At 38.3% G+C, this 18,388-nt stretch overlaps 1 protein-coding gene across 1 annotated transcript; it reads right to left on the bottom strand.

Moving 5' to 3' along the window:
• Nucleotides 1-14,167: 14,167 nt before the first annotated feature.
• On the bottom strand, nt 14,168-16,540 carry Noc3 (Nucleolar complex protein 3). The gene has a single exon (XM_090380718.1). The coding sequence runs from the start codon at nt 16,538-16,540 to the stop codon at nt 14,168-14,170; it is 2,373 nt and encodes a 790-aa protein (XP_090236844.1).
• Nucleotides 16,541-18,388: the final 1,848 nt, after the last annotated feature.

Here is an 18,388-nt window from a genome sequence, read left to right as displayed (position 1 = left end):
CAATGTTAACTGACATCTCATCAGTTTGTCTTTGAATTTAATCATATCATGGCCCAATGGCAATGATTTTAAAATGCTGGAAGGATTTTGATGCATCACTGTTGAAATTAGTCTCTAATGTGGGTAGTATAACAGTCTTGGCAATTGTACGAGCACTACATACAGTTGCTGTTTACAGTTTTTGCAATGATTTCTGCAATTTTATAACACACAATCATTCCATCGTCATTTGTTTGTGTGTTCTTCTTAAATAAGGAAATAACAATGTTGCATTGCTCAAAATTCTGTTTTAAATTTTTTAAATATTCGATATGTTTACCAACTTTATCAGGATGTTTTCTTTTTAAGTGATTTACAAGTCTTGATTGTTTCAATGCCTCATTAGAAAAAAAATTACAGTATTACACATAAGACACATGGGCTGTCTTGAGTCGAATGGGATTTCAATAAAACCATAAGTTAGATATTCATCCAGATACTGTCGACACTTTTCATTTTTGGCACTTTAGCATTAGCAGAGGCATGTGATGCAGGAAAGCAAACTTATGCAGCATCAGCCAAAAAAAAATGCTTCCATTTCACCCCTCTGTTAATTCCAAATATCTGTCCAGCTCAGCCTTAAATTTATTTAGGCTATCAACTTCCAACAACTATCAACAAATGATGGAAATCTGTTCCACCAACCAACTACCCACTGGCCAAAGGCAAACTTCTGCACATCTATGTGCAGAAGTTTGCCTTTGAGAGAGCATGTGCAGAAGTGCACATCTGCACATGCTCTCTCAGGTTATTATTCTGAACAAGAGGAAGAATCCCATCAGCATTCGGCATGCTCAAACCATTCAAGGCTTTATACACCTCAATCATATCATCTTGCAGGTGCCTAGTCTCCAGACTCTGTAATTTGCAAAACTTAAGCCTTTCTTCGTAAGAGCAACCCTTTGTTCCATTCACTAATCTTGTTGCCCTTCTCTGTACTCGTTCCAACAGCTCTACATCCTTCTTCAAAGGAGGGCTCCAGACCAGTATACAGTACTCAAGGTGTGGCCTGACCATTGCCTTATACAAGGGGATAATCACCTCCTTATCCTTGCTAGAAAAATTTCTGTATATCATTGACAAGACACCATGAGCTTCTCTTGCAGACCATCTGCACTGCTCAGAAAACGTCATATCTTCCTGCACAATTACCCCCAGGTCCTGTTCGTTCTCTACCACTGTCAGTGTAGTACCACAGAGTTGATACGTTACTCTGGGATTACTGCTTCCCATATGTAGTACTTTACATTTGTCAATGTTAAACTTCATTTGCCATCTCTCAGCCCATCTCCTCAACTTTTCTAGATCCTGTTGCAGCACCCTACTGTCATTAGTGTCCTTAACACCCTGCCAATCTTCGTATCGTCTGCAAACTTGGACATTAAGCTTGATATAACATCATGAATATCATTTATAAATAAAGAAAACAACAATGGACCCAACACTGAACCCTGAGGGACTCCACTAATAACATTAGTCCACGATGAGCAGTGTCTGTCCATTGATTACCACTCTCTGTCTTCTCCCACTCAACCATCTCTTTATCCATAGCAGCAATTTGCCTCCAATGCCACACTGCTTCAATTTGTTCAGCAGTCTTCCATGTTGCACATGGAAGACTGCAGAAAACAACTTGACATGATTGATGATGGGTTGAATAACTACAAAGAATTAAATAATAAAATATAAACTTTTTATTTAACTCTCATAGCCCATGTCACTCACAAAAGCACTGTGGATCAAAAATAAACAACAAGGAAACAATAAATCAATATTAATTGTCGCTAAGGAAGTAGAAACAATGGACTGAAACATTTCCTCATCCCATCCATGCCTCATACAGACATGTTTTGTAAAGGGCGACTCCTAGAACATCAGTTGAACTCCGCCTGTATCTCTACGAAGAACAATATAATTACAAATGGACCAGTTATGTGTGTGACGTAGGTTTGTGCATATTGTGTGTGTGTTCTGTTGGGTCTGGCCACTTGGCTACCCAGAAGCTGTTGTTGTTGTTTTGGTTTTTAGGAGCATTAGCAACTAAGGCCATATTGTTCCAGGATATGCAGTGGTCATTCCCTGACCTTTCCGCATCTTCCATATTTGGTGGCGACGGGCTCGAACCCCGGTCTAATCAAGAAGCATGTGATACGCACTACTACTCCTTCCCACCTGGCTACGGAGGCACCCTACCCAGAAGCACCAATCGCCTGGAGAGATGATTTTGGGTACTCATCCACACCCTGGGAAGGATAGCCAGTCCCAGTTGTACTCAATGTCTCATTTTGAGACTCTGACCCACCTGATGTTGCCAAAAGGTGGGCCAGGTTTCTAATGGGGCCCACTCCAGAGGAGAAAATAAATAAAAAAATAAAAGTTCCTGTCATGGTGTATTTATAATAAAAAAAAAAAAAGTTTTTGTGCATAAAAAAAAAAAAAAAAAAAGTTTTTGTGCATAAAAAAAAAGAAAAAAAAGGGAAGAGGGGAAAAAATCTGATGCTGAAGATGTGGGAGGAATGATGAAAGGTGGTCGATTACCACTCCAAGGACTTTGGTTTGTTCAAAAAAAGGTATTTGGATTCTGTTGATTTTGACCTGAGGGGGCCTTTGCAGATCAAGCCCGATTTTAAAAACCATCATTTTGGATTTGGTAGGATTTATCTGAAGTTTGTTAAGCACTATCCAGGAGGTGAGATTATTGAGGACCCGCTGTGCTGTTGATTTGCAGCGATGCAGAGTTTCCCCTGATGTCTGATGGTATTAGGGGTTTCAAAGGGGAAACCCCTGATACCATCAGACCTCCATGCACAAGCACATGGTGGGTGACCACCCAGGTGTGAACCAACGTAAGCAGGGATCGAGGTGTGGCCCCACACCACATGGAGGAATGCCACTCATCTGTGTTACCAGGCAGTACTAGGTGATAGATGACTCATCAACCGGTGCAATACCACCACTTTGCTTATTGAAGGCTTGAGGTGGTGGAACCCATGTTTAATCTCCAGAGTTAAGTTCCGGTCAACCCTTCCCCATCTCTTCCATCATGCAGTATGATTGATGACTTTTGAGGTTATGATGAACATTGTGGCAAGATCCAACCTTCCTTACATTTCGAGGTGCAGCTCTAAAACGGTGTTCTCAGGCCGGCCGCTAGTTAGTACACCGGACCGAACCCATTGGTAACCCTCTAGGAGGCTTCCAGATCAACTAGTGTATAATCTTGCTACCTCTACTCTGCCAGATAGTGACTAGAGGGAGTCCGAGTAGTGTGTATGCGGGGGAGGGGGCATTGTCGAGGCCAGGTTATGTCAAGGATCTGGGTATATTCTTACCATGTGTATGCCATATCCAAAAATTTCATTACTTCATACAGCATGTCCCACCCACTTTTTCTTACTATTGAATACACCATGAATTGTCAAACTAATAGAGTAAGCTTATCTGTGAAAAGATCTAAACCTCGCAAACACTTCCTAATTCATTTCACAAATATATGTGGTCTCAATTCTAATCTTAACGATGTCCATTTCCACTTGCAGTCTGCCAAACCCCATGTATTTCTTCTAACAATCTCAGTTATCAGTTGATTCAACTACTGCTCATCTCAGTTGCCCAAATTATTCGCTGTGATTCCTTTCGCCTCAAATGTGGTACTTGTGCATATGTCCATTCCATTATTCCCTATCAGTGACTTGGTAATTTGGAATCTCTTCTTTTCAATCTTCTCTGGCTTAAAATCTCTCTACCTCATTGTGTCAAATCCATCTGTTGTCTCTACCATTCTCCCAACTCCACCAATCACTTGGAGCTCTTTGACTTCCTCTCTTTGCAACTTGACTTCCTCCAGTCCAAATTTCCTAACAGTGAGGTAATTTTCCTTGGTGATTTTAATGTTCACAACTCCAGCTGGCTTCCATTTTCTAGTCACACCAACCCAGCTGGTCGAGATGCTGAGGCTTTGGCAATTACTAATGACTTTGCACAGATACTAAATGACCTTGCACGGTATTCTTATAGGTAAATTTTCATTTACCTATAAGAATACCGGACAATCCTAACCATACAGCCAACACGCCTTATCTTTTTCTCACAAAGAACCCCTCTAAGTACACGGTCAAAGTGAGAGGTCCATTAGGCACCTCAGATCACAACTTGGTGACTGTCTCTTTCCCAATGGAGCCTTTATCTCATGGCTACTTCGTATTGTTTGGCATTACAAGAATGCAAAATGGGATGACCTGCGAAATTTCTTTTCTTTTCCTTGGTCGGATTACTGTTTCAAAAATTCTGATGTTAACATTTGCTCAGATCGTGTCAGTGAAATTATTCTTGCAGGAATGGAATCCTTTATCCCACACTCCACTTTAAAATCTCGTCCTTTATCTAAACCTTGGTTTTCCAATAAATGTGCTAAGGCTGTTCAAGAGAACATTGCATATCGTAATTCGCTTGTTTCTAATTCTTCAGTTTCATTTTCTGAATACACTAGAGCTTGCGACAATTGTAAAGCAGTTATTAATCAGTCCAAACTAGAGTTTGAACAGGCTGAGAGTAGAAAACTTGCCTCTTTCCCTAATGGTAGCCGAGCTTTCTGGTCTCTTGCCAAAGCTAATGGCCACAACTTTTGCCCATCTCTGCTCCCACCTATGTCCAAACCAGATGGTTCTGTTGTCACTTCAGCCAAGGATAAAGCTAACCTGCTAGCATCCCATTTTTTTCCAACTCATGTATTAATGATCTTTGTAAAACACCTCCCACCATTCCCAACACACTCCATTCAATGCCTCCTGTGGTCTTCCGTCAAAAGGCTGTCAGAAGGATTTTGACGAATCTTGATGCTAAGAAAGCTCCAGGTCCCGATGGTATTTCTCCACTTGTTCTCAAAACCTGTGCTCCTGAACTTACTCCTGTTCTTTGCCACCTTTTTTCACTTTCTTATTCCAAAGGTGTTTTTTCTTCTGCTTCGAAATTTGCTCATATCCAGCCAGTTCCTAAAAAGGGTGACAAATCCCTCCCATCCAATTACCGTCCCATTGCAATTACTTCTACTCTTTCTAAAGTAATGGAGAAATCAATTAACTGCCAACTCTTAAACTACCTAGAAACCTTCCATCTGATCAACAATCGCCAGTATGGATTCCATCAGTGTCGATCCACTGGTAATATTCTGGCTTATGTTACCCATTTATGGACTAATTCAATGGAAAAGGTCGGTGAAACACAAGCAGTTGTTCTTGACATCTCAAAGGTTTTCGATTGTGTTTGGCATACAGGTCTTCTAAACAAGCTTCCATCTTATGGTTTGCCAACTGTTTTTTGTAATTGGTTATTCAGTTTTCTCTCCGATTGCTCACTGAGGGTGATGGTAGATGGCTCTCTGTCTTCTAACTTCTCCACTAATGCTGCTGTCCCCCAAGGTTCAATTCTTTCCCCCACTCTGTTCCTCTTGTATATTAATGACCTTCTTCCATTGACTGGAAATCCTATCCATAGTTTTGCCAATGATAGCACATTGCATTCCACTTTCCATTTTGAGAAACCTTACCCTGCTCAATCTGCTGCCAATTCCTTAAATGCTGATCTTCAGGTAATTCTCCAGTGGGGCAAAGACAATTTAGTTGATTTCTATCCTTGTAAAACTCAGTCTTGTCTTATATCTTGCAAAAAGGATTCTTCTGCTGCTATGCTTATCTTTGGTGACACTCTGATTTCTAGGCAAAATGAGATATCTCTTTTGGGGATTACCCTGACTTCTAATCTTTCTCTTGGCACAAGCACATTACAAATATTGCTTCCTCTGCATCTAAAAAACTTGTTTTTTTTTCTTTCACTCTCGGCATTACTTTTCTTCCAAACAGCTGTTCACTCTGTACAAATCGCAAATCCGCCCAACCATGGAATATTGTTCCCACATCTGGGTGGTGCCTCCAAAATCTCTCTCAGCCTTCTTGATTCCGCTCAGAAGAGGGCAGTTGGGTTAATTAATGATTCGTCTCTAACAGTCTCTCCACTCGCTGTCTCAAAGGCGTACTGTTTCTGCTGCATGCCTCTTCTACAGATATTTCCATGGGCACTGCTCTTCTGAATTGGTTTCTATAATTCCCGTTCTCTTTCAAAACAGTCCGAATACATGCTGCCACCAGCCAACATCCATTTACTGTCCAATTTCAAACTCGCAGAACCAACTTTTCATCTTCTTCGTTTATTCATTCAACCTTCCTTCATACGTATTTCCCGAAAATTACAGTCTACAGAAGTTCAAGTCAACAAATATCTTCTTTCATCTTCTCAACCTCAACCCAAACACAGTACTAAGTACTATAGGTTCTAATACCTCTCGTGTTTGGGGTTTACATAAAAAAAAAAAAAAAAAAAAACAACAACTAACACACTGTGCTCTTGTTTCAAGTGCTGCTCTGGAGTGTCCAGCGATGACGATAGTAAGATTGTCAGCGAATGCGATGATTTTGGTTTTTTCAAAGGTGTTGCTGCCAACTTTGCAATACCATATTCCAAACCAGGGGCCCCAGAACCAAGCCCTGGGGGCAACCCCAGTGGTCGCAGCTGTCTGAAAGGCACAAACGCCAGGATTATGGAGACCTTACCTCTGATAATACTTTGGTTGTTATTATTTGGTTTTTAGGAGCATTATCAACTAAGGCCATATTGCTCCGGGGATATGCGGTGGTCATTCCCTGACCTTTCCGCATCCTCCGTATTTGGTGGTCACGGGCTTGAACCCCGGTCTAATCAAGAAGCGTGTGCTACGCACTGCTGCTCCTGCCCACCTGGCTATGGAGAAAGCACTTAGGTATTCAATGCCTATGCAAAGGTGGTTGAATTAAATCACACCCACTATCCTCCTTTTATCAAAATTTCTCACTCACTCACTCCTAATATAATATACCTATATGTTAAAAATCAGTTGTCTCAGGGGAAAAGAAAACCCAATGAGAGAAATTAAATATTAAGGAATAGGATTTCGTTGGGTAGGGCTGAACTTTGGAGGGCCACAAACTATTGTAATACCTATGATTTTTTCGTCCCCCAAAAAACAATTTTTGCCCCCTTGGGGCTATATCACACCCGTTGAGAACACCTGCCCTAAAAGAAGGGAAGAGGAACCTGTACACCCTCTCTCACCTGATGTACATGGATGACATCAAACTCTATTCCAAATCACCGAAGAGTTCAGCTGACATCTGGCATAGCCAAATGCAAGATCTATGGATTGAATCAAGGAAACAAAGTCAGCTGAAGACTGGTAAAGAGATTGAAGTCAAGACAGAGGAAGATAACTACAAATATCTAGGGATGATGCAGGCTCAACACAAAGAGATCAAGGCCCACCTGACTGAGAAATACCATCACAGACTGCCAAAGTCAAAGCTGAATGGCAGAAACATGACCACAGCCATAAACACCTATGCAGTTCTAGTATTAACATATTTCTTTGAGATCACAGACTGGACCAATACTGAGCTGTAGAGAATAAGAGATTGACTAGGATAATGATGACCAAGAGCCACTAAGCATCCAAAGTCAGCTATCGAGATACCGACCATAGCCTGGAAAGGAGGGAGGGGTTTCACTGACCTCACTGAACAAGAAAAGCAGGTGATTAAGAACCTGTAGAATTATTCCAGGAAAACACAGTACCAATCTACCAAGCCATAAGGCAAACAGCACACACTGCTTAATCTTACTAAGGAGATCCCACTCAGAGAGAAGAAACAAACACAGAAAGATGGGCAAAGAAGGTGCTCCATGGCAGACACTACAATGACCTGCATCATGACTACATAGATAAGATGACTTCCAGTGCATGGCTCGTGAGCAGGAGGCTCTTCGAGACTGAAGGATTCATGCTCATCATCCAAGACCATACAATCAATACCAGAAACTACATTGCCGAGGACCCCAGAATAACAGATGACACATGTCGAAGATACCACCTGGCCCCAGAAACAATCCAGCACATCACCATGGGATGCAGTGTTATACCTGGATGGAGTACGTGCACAGAGTTGACCAGGATAATACTTCAGAAGCTAGCACAAAAATACCAGTTGATAAAAGAAGTGTACCACATACCAAGTATGAACCCCAGTTCATACTAGAGACCCCCTACTCACAAACTATACTGGGACTATGCCATAAAAGGACAAGACGACTGCACAACAGACCAGACATAACGCTCACTGACAAGAAATAAAGGGCTACCTACCAGATCGACATAATGGTGCCAAACACTATCAACCTCCAGAAAAACCTATGAAGAAAAGATCGGGAGGTACACAGACCTTAGGCAGGAAATCAAAGAAATGTGACATATCAAACCAGTAATGACCATACTGCTCACTGTGTCAACCAGAGGCATAATGCTAAAGAGCCTCCATAAGAACCTAGCAACAATAGGCCTCTCAGAGAACACTTACATGGAACTCCAGAAAACGACAATCCTGAACACTTGTAGGATAGTAAGAAAATTCCTTGAACAAAATAATAATAATAGTAACCGGACACAAAGCTTTTTCATACCGATTAAGAAATACTGTTCAAGGTTTAGGCCTAAATAGATGTCAAATGAACTAATGAGAATTGTTATTTTGGTTTTTAGGAGCATTAGCAACTAAGGCCATATTGCTCTGGGATATGTGGTGGTCATTCCCTGACCTTTCCGCAACCTCCATATTTGGTGGTGACGGGCTCGAACCCCGGTCTAATCAAGAAGCGTGTGCTACGCACTGCTGCTCCTTCCCACCTGGCTACGGAGGCACCTAATGAGAACTGTGACAGGAGGAAAATGCATGGGATGCATATAAATTATCAGGTGACACAGAGGCCTATGGTAGATATAAGCTAGTCTGTAATTAAGTCACAGAGGTTAGGCAAGCGAAGGCACATTATAAGAAATTTTTGGCAAAGGATGCTAAGAAAAACAAGGACTTCTTTACTTATATAAACTCTACAAGGAAGAGGATGAATCACATTGGTCCACTTGATATCGATGGTTCGACCCTTGATGATCCTGCTCAGATAGCTGACAAACAATGGGTATTTTGCATCTATGTTCACACGAGGAATTCTGTAGGGAAATGGAGGACAGAAGCTTATTAAACTCTAACAGGGAGCTTAATTTTGTAATAACTAAGAGCAAAGTGGAGGAGAAATTGTTGAAATTAAACATAAGAAAGGAACCTAGGATGGAATCTATCCAGTTATATTAAAGGAGGTAGTAAACGAAGTAAGCAAACCCTTAGCCATAATTATGAGAGCATCCTTGGACTCAGGGGAAGTCCCCACAGACTGGAGTATCCCAAATTCACAAAGGGGGATCGTCAAAGGGTGACACGAATACTTACAGACCTGTTAGTTTAACTTCTGTTCTGGGGAAAATAATGGAGTCACTAGTTAAAGAAGCATTGCAGGATCATCTAGACAAGCCTGCAGTAATAATTCAGACACAGCATGGGTTTGTTAAGGGAAATATCATATACTTCTCAGTCTTCTCTGACAAATTTTATTGGATACTATGATGTGGTTATAACCAGATGCAAATAATAATTTTGTTATCATATATTTGGATTTCAGGAAGGTTTTTGATACTGTTGCGCATGGAAGGCTACTGTACAAATTACAGCAGTATGGTATTAAGGGTAAGTTGCTACAATGAATTAAAGGGTGATTGGGTGGGGGAAGACAAGTGGTAATCACTGGATGCTACTCTTCGTGGACTCCCCCAGGGGGGATCGATGGTGGGCCCACTGTTGTTTTGTATATTTATGATATTGATGAAGGTATATCAGGCTTAACATCCAATTTTTCAGATGATACTAAGGTTGGCAGGATTGTTAATGGCAGTGTGCTACTGCAACAGGATCTAGAAAAGTTGAACAGATGGGTTGATAAGTGGCAACTGAAGTTTAACATTGGCAAATGCAAAGTACTGCATATGAATAGAAGTAACCCCATGGAAATGTACCAACTGTGTGGTACTACACTTAGGGTGGTAGAAAGTGAAAAAGACCTGGGAGTAATTGTGCAGTCAGATATGAAGTTTTCTGAGCAGTGCAGACAGGCTGCCATGGCAGGTCATGGGGCTTTGTCAATGATATACAGGAATTTTGCTAGTAGGGAAAAGGAGATGATTATCCCTTTGAAAAATACAATGGTCAAGCCACGCCTTGAGTACTACATACAGGTCTGGATGCTTTATTTTAGGATGGATGTAGAGTTGCTTGAGCAAGTACAGAGAGGGGGCTACAAGATTTGTGAGGGGAACGAAGGGGTCCTCTTAACAAGAAAGATTAAATTCTGTAAATTGCAAGTCTGGAGACTAGGCACCTGTGAGGTGATAACTGAGGTGTAAAAGGCCTTGAATGGCTTGAGCAGGCTGAAATGGGATTCTTCCTCTTGCTCAGATTACGAACCTGAGGGAGCATAAATTCAAATTGAGGAAAGGCAGTTGTGGAATAGATGTGTGGAAATTTGCCTTTAGTCAGCGAGTAGTTGATTGCTGGAACAAACTTCCATCTGTCATTGTGGAAGTTGATAGCTTAAATAAATTAACGGAAGAACTGGACAAACATTTAGAGGGAATGGATGTGTGATATGGTTTTTTTCTTTTTTTTTTTTATGGCTGATGCTATATAAGCTTGCTTTGTTGCATCACATGCCTCTTTTACTACACCCAATCACCCCATGCACTTGGTACCAGTACCCATTACGCGGCAGAAAAATCCCATAAAGGACAAAAAGTTTATAATAATAATAGATATTAGTAGATTTAAGGCAAACAGCTCTGCTATGAGAAATATAAAACATTGTATACGTAGGTAATTGCTTCATTCTCTATGTAGTAATGAGCAAATTTGGTTTGCTACTTTTAGTGCACTGATGTCATATTTTGAAGGCATTTTACCAAGAATTACCCTGGTATTACCATATCAGCTAAAGTAACACCACGGCAAAGTGGTGAGTAAAGTACCTCCACATTATGAGATTGATTTACTACGTACCAAACCTTGTTTGCTTGTTACTACATAGAATGATTGAAGCTATATCCACACATATAATAAGAATAATAACCCTATGTAACAAATTTTCAAAAAAGGTTCTATTTGTTTCTTTATGGATTTGGGTGTACTGATTCTGAATATGACCTTAGTTAAATGTGAACAAGAGTGTTTTTTCCACAGCATCAATGAATTGCCCAGAAATGAGAGAAGTAAATATGTAGCAGTACTATATAAGATTTATTAATAATGTTTTAACTTCTGTAAAAAAAGCTGTTTTTAATCTTTGCCACAAGACTAATAAAATTTTAGGGAAGAAAACCTCAAATTATGATTATTTGAAGCATAAAAGGCAGCTCATGAAGGGTTTCACAATATGAGGTGTTATAATAACAATCTCTGATGCGTAAACTTTGGTTTGTCTTAAATATTCTACTATGTAGTAATGATGCAACTGCACTAATGTCATATGAGATGTTATAATAATGATGTCTGATGCAGAAAAATTTGGTTTGTTGTAAAAATTAAACTACGTAGTAATGATGCAACTGCACTAATGTTATTGCTTGAATTTTTCATAGTTTGAGTTGCAACTGGGTCATCAGCTCTTATGGGTATAACAGTTCCTAAAATCCATCGTTAAAAAAAATTATTTGATCAATGATTATTTTCAGCACTGGTTATTTTGTACCATTCTTTCTATGTGACAATATTTATACTTACCCTATTTGGCAGGCAGAAGATGTCATTTTAATGCCCCCCCCCCCTCTCTCTTAAAGTTCTTTTTCACCCGAAATGTAACTCAATAACTTTAAGTTTTTCTTGGTTTCTCTATTAAAAAATCTAACTTGCTGTTGAAGAGGATCAGAATGATCCTGACATACCAGTTGCTTAAGTATATTTATATACAGGTGTTATGTTTGTTTGTTTGTTTGTTATTTGGTTTTTTTAGGAGCATTAGCAACTAAGGCCATATTGCTCCGGGAATATGCGGTGGTCATTCCCTGACCTTTCCATATTTGGTGGTGACGGGCTCGAACCCCCAGTCTAATCAAGAAGCGTGTGTTACGCACTGCTGCTTCTTCCCACCTGGCTACGGAGGCGCCTATATATACAGGTGGTCCCTGATATCCGAGTATTCATTATCCGAATTCTCCACAGTTACAAGGATTTGAAAATTAAAAAAAAAAAGGCCTTGGGAAAACTGACCAAGCATTTGAATATTTTTGTAAAAACAACCCTATTCACGATCATGCAGCAAAAGTTAGGCATGAAGTTAAAAACATAACTAAATACTATGATACCATTTTATCTCAAAAAATACAGGGGGGGGGGGAGGACAACAACTCTGGGTTCATTCTTTATTCATAAAACTGAAAAATAGTGTAACTTCAATAAACTTTACTTAACCTTACATTGTTCAACGTATTATAATAAAAATGTCTAAAAGTAATGGTCTCATTTTTCAGTTCCTTCAATCCATTTTTTAATATGTACAAATACACATTACGAAAATTTTGTGCCCATTTTAAATGGAATTTTCTGGAACCAATTATCCTCGGATAACGAGGACCCCTGTACTTAAAAATTTCCTCATGATATTAATCATTATTTTTTATGCATAAATATTTATATGTGACAGTATATATTCAATGACTCCAGAATGAAACTGGGCTTCCACCCTTAATAACATCACATAGATTGCAGGATAGTCTATAAGTAAGGAAACATTCTTGACTGTAAATAACAAGTTTTAAAAATATATTTTAAGTAATGCTAGCACAATATAAAGGGCACATATAAACTTCAAAGCAAAAAAATAAAATAAAATAAAATAAATAAATAAAAATTTTTCATTTATTGACCTGGGAACTTTTCATCTAAGAATTTGCACACAATTTTTGTGAGATGAGCTGGAGCTCCATTCTGCATAAAGAAACAATGCTGAAAACTGATTTTGTGCTGCACTAATGGAATGGTGCTGTCTTTTAGTAGTCTCAGTTAGCTTTTTCTTGTGATTGTTCCCCCCACCAAACAGGTCCAAGTACACCTCTGTCCAAATTTCAGGCCAGATTGTTCTGCCAGGACCATTTAAATCCTTATTAAAGAAAATATGGGAATTGTTAAGAGCATAATACAGTGATGACGATTAACAGTGCCATTTAGTTTACATGTGGCTTCATTGATCGACAAAACATTGTCAATGATATCTGGGTTTGTAACACTCGTGGAATTGCCAAAAAACTGTTTGGAAAATTCCAATCTTCTATCTGGGTCATTGTCATTCAAACTTTGTAGCAACATGGGATGATAAATCTAGTATTTAAGTTACTTTATTAGCATTAGTAGTGGAAAATGATGCAAGAAAGCAAGCTTATACAGCATCATCCAAAAAAAAAAAGAAAAAACCAGTTCCTATTCACCTATCCATTTGCTTCAAAATGTTTGTCCAGTTCTTCCTCGAATTTATTTAAGCTATCAACTTCCACAACAACAGACAGAAGTTTGTTGCAGCAATCTACCACACTTATGATTCTATTTAAGCTTATTTTAAGTAATTTAAGTTCCAAACTTTGCTTTCTTTGAGATTTTTTTCAGACTTATTTCGACATCTGCTCTCTTACAAGCCACTCTGTATCGTATCTCAAAGTCTTTGAGATACAAGGCTTTGGTGGATTGTGCACTGCTCCCACTTTATCAATCCTATTCACAATTTGCTTTATGGTCTTCATTATGGGTGGCTTATGTCTAAAAAAACTTCATGAACTGGGGTGCAACTTCTGCAGCACTTTCATATTTTGAATGCCACGTTGCAATTTCAATCCCCTTCTACATTATAAGGCTTGTGATACTTTTTCTGATATTCAAATTATTCTAAAACAATAAAGAAATAAAAGATTATAAACTATTTTTCAAATAACTTATATTTACATCAGCAATTATTCAAGAGTTTCTTATCTTATAGGTCATCCATACACTTATAAATATTAATATATATTTATTAAGGAGCAGCAGCAAACAAAGTAATCTGAAATTTACATTACAAATAAAATTACACCATATCATCATAATTATCCAATATATTATTCTTTAGAGGCAAATACAAGTTTTTAACATTTTGATATATGAGAAGCAAAGTTTATGGATATATTATTGTTCAACAAAGGAAGAATATCTTCTGCCTGTGATACAACACCTTCCATGCTGAAAACCATGCTATGCAAGTTTTTCTTTATGTTAGATTTCACGTTTAAGTCTTGAAGTGAAACAAGTTCTGGACTGAATTTCAGAGGAGAGTCTGTGAGTTCTGTAAATATTTCAGTAGGAGATTTCTTTGCTAATTCCATTGAAATCTGTCCTGATCCCTGTAAAGGGCATCCCTTCAAAAGATGTGCAGCAAATTTACAAACAAGAGGATGATAATGATGACACAGAGAGTGCAACTCCCAGAGAACTGATGCATTAGCATTACAGTGTTCTGGTTCTTCCAGTTCAGGAAGATATATTCCACTACCTAATGTGCATTCGCTATCTAAAAGGATATCACTCTGTTTAAAAGTTAACATCATCAATCGAACAAAGGCAATGAAAGAAACTACACTACCATGAGACACCTGTAAAGCAACTGTACACAGTCTCTTAATAAATGCTAAAACCCTCTGAATTGTAATCATTTTCTTTCTCTTTATGATCATATTATCCAAGCAAGTTAAAAGAAGAGGAATGTCGTGTGTACTACAAACATTAAAATTCATGAGCATCGTATATAAATATACATAAAATCGCTGAGGATCAATATTCAAAGCTTCTCCTTGTCCAGAAATTATAGAAAAGGCACTATTTAAACAGAGTAAAATTTCATAATCTTTTAAATTCCCTGAATCCATTAATTTATATAACACAGAAATTAAATCATCAAAAAAATCTATATTAATTAAGTGTGCATATTTAGCCAATCCTTCAAGAACAGGAGTAAGAAGAGCCGACTCACTTAAATTTTTCAAGACATAAAAATATGTCAAAAAAATATTTTTCAAAATTTCAGTATGAAGTTTTGATTTTTTATTTCTGCTTTCTTCAGCCTCGGCTTCTAAAAGTTGTGTTTCTAAGTTTCTCATTTTCTTGCTTCTTCTTTTCTCTTTCCTGGACATCATTTTTACATGTTCTCTAATTTCTTTTATATTAGTTTTTTGTTTCTCTTCCTTTATAAGATCACTCTCTCTGATATTTAAATGCAAAAACGTTTTTAACACACCAGGAGGCACAACATAATTTCGTGATTTCAGAAGCCTACTTGTTGCTTTTACAGCTTCAAATGACACCTCACCTAATTTGTCTTCTTTATACAACATTTTAATAGCACAGCAACACATGTTTGAGATTTCCTTATCTTTATGAGCTGTAAGAGGAATAATAAGCTGGATTATATTTTTAGTATAGTTAAAAGTAGGATGGTGTACAAGAAGATTACAAAAGCATTTAACTGCAATTAAACCAAGACCAAATAACGCATTCTGTTTTGTTGGTAGAATACTATTTACAGATTTCTTTCTGATACCTTTAAGCATCACTTCAAGGCAACTTAAATAATGTTTATAATGTCTTAATAACGTTTCCTCATATTCTCTAAGTTTCTTAACATCTTTTTTAACTCTCTGATGCTTTTCTTTTTCTGTTGGAAGCCTTATCCTGTAACCAGGTAAGATATCATTAAAAACATTCAATAGAGACAATGCAGCCAGTTTCTTAATTATAACACATGCAGGATCTTTTTCACCCAAAATGTGCACTAATTCTTTTAATGAGCTTATTTTGTCTTCTGGGTTTTCAATGACAGAACAAGCAAGGAGTGCCATTTTTTTCTTTTTTGAATTTAATCCTTCTTGTTTAAGCGCACATCGTTCTACAAAGCTCGATGTACAAAAACTATTTTCTTTATTATCAATATTCTGCTTAACAGGTTGTAAACGGCCAGCTTCCTCTCTAGTATCGACAACCTCTCTTATCTGTGGTATTATCTTGCCTCTATTTTTCAATGGTAAAAGCATTCTCACGTTTTTAACATCCCGGGATGTATTCCGAGGTTTCTTTTCATATTCTTCCTCACTCTCATCAGCCGATTCAACATCTGTATGGTTAAGTTTTAAAGATGTATCAGAGATTTCAGCAGTGTTGAAAAATTTTAGCTCCACTTGAGATCTCTTGATATAGTCTAAATCAACTTTATCAATAGGTTCTAGCAATTCCACATCGACGGAATCAGACTCACCTTTTTGATTACCTGACTGAGTGTCATCAGCATTCGCGTCTTGCACATTATTCAAGCATTTACGCTTGCCATACCCGAAATCCAACCCTCGTCCGGGCTTAATTTTTCCTCTTTTCAGTAGTTTAGTCCGACGCTTATTTTCACGTTTCACCAATGAAGATTTTAACCTTCTCCCGCTTTTAACAGCAGATACACGTGCCTTACACTTCGCCATGCTTATTTTTGAAGTTTAAGATAAAGCCACCAGAGCTCCAAACAAAGATTCTTGTAACGAGATTCTTAATAAAATTTTACGAATCCTAAAAAAAAATTGGCTTGTTGAAATTATCAATCAATCAAGTGGCCGGAACTTCTGACAATTTCCCTGTGACTATTAATCGGTGGTTATCTCTATATGATTACAAGATTCTACAAAAAAAAAAAAAATAATAATAATAATAATCATTCCATGAAGAATTGAACAAAAAATAGACCAGAATCGGTAAGAGGAGCAGTTAAGATTTAAAAGAAATAAGAAGCGCAAGAGAAGTAATCTTGAGCTGTAGAATCATTTGTGAAACTTAGTCGGTAAAGCAAAGTAGTCCCTTGAGCACATACTTCACGAGAGACCCAAAGGAGACCACAAGTGGTAGAGAGGAACAGCAATTGCTATTATGCTGCAATTATTAAAATATACGATTGCGGGGAATAGTTCAACGCAAAAGTCAAAACATTCTGCTTCCGTAAAAGTCAAGACACCATGACCTTTTACCTATTACCTTGGCCGGGTAATAATTAACTGAAATATTTGAGAATCCTTGCCTTAAATTAATTGCTTTGGTTCAGGGGCTCCCATGACAGTATGGACCCTGGAACAACAAAAATGGGTCCCCAAAGCCCTCGTGTATAGCACAGTTGATAGAATCGCCGTTCTCCCCCACACCGGGTGAAAAAGACTTGAGTTTAAAATACATGGAGCAATATAGCCTCAGTCACAGATGCTCCTAAAATCCTATTACAGTGATTTTAGGAGCATCTCTAAATCCAGACTTATGTTCCATAACCATACAGGCTGCAGTAGAACATGAAAGAGCAGCGGTTTAACATAGTCAGTGACAAATGAAACACTTTTTTCAGTTTAAATTTGTAATTTTTTAATTGAAGGGATACGAGGTTATTACGACGTTGGTCAAGATTTTTGCAGCTCCGGAGAACGCTAAGTTTTCCTTTATATTTATTCGTTTTATTGACTTAATCTTTGTACTAAATTATTTTCTATAAGTAGCTTCATAGTTCTAGACAAGCTCCATGATTTATTTTGAATTTAGATAGCGATTTTGAAAGTTAATACTAAGTGTCCGTAGATTTTACGTTCGTAACTTGCCGCCATTGTTATATGATACGGAATACCGTAAACTAGATAGCGAAATACGGAGCACTGTATTAGAAATCTGTAAGATTAGTATAGTATTCAATAACTATTTATTCAATAAGTATAGTATAGCAATCAATAAAATTTATTAATCTTATTAAATTTCATTATTAATTAAATTATACTTAAAGGGAATCATGACCCAGACTAGAACAGCAAAACAGCGTTCACAGAATAGCCAGAGTGCTGTGGCTCGAGGGAAAACCGAAGGGGACGATTCTCCCACGCCTCACAGCCTAAAACAATGCGCCAAGTGTGAAATGTTTGCAGACCTGTCTAGAACAGGACATGATCAAGCCAAGGAGGTTGTCTTTGTGTGTGCTAGTAGGTGCAGAGACTGTGAAGAAATTAGGCATCAACTCAACGTTCTGATGGGCGTCTATGAGAATGTCAAGTGTAGGGTAAATGCTCTCAAAGAAATTAATATGAGGGGCCCAACAAGCTCTCTGCTGCCCAACTCAACGCCAGAGCTCACTCCTGCGCTTCAGGCAACACAGCCGCAATCTCCAAGGCAGAATGCGCTGGTCCCGCAGGAACTGGTTATTGTCGGTGACTCTACTGTCAGAGAGATGGAGAATATATTATGCAAAAAAGGATAGATGTAACAGGCCCAGGGTATGTCTGAAAGGGGCAAAAGTTGATGATGTTATA

The sequence above is a fragment of the Mastigoproctus giganteus genome, chromosome 9 (genome assembly GCF_048544385.1).
Source record: "Mastigoproctus giganteus isolate SK-2022 chromosome 9, ASM4854438v1, whole genome shotgun sequence".
NCBI classification, from domain to species: domain Eukaryota; kingdom Metazoa; phylum Arthropoda; class Arachnida; order Uropygi; family Thelyphonidae; genus Mastigoproctus; species Mastigoproctus giganteus.
The sequence above is the reverse complement of the archived record's forward strand: the minus strand, read 5'-3'. Positions and strand labels throughout refer to the sequence as shown.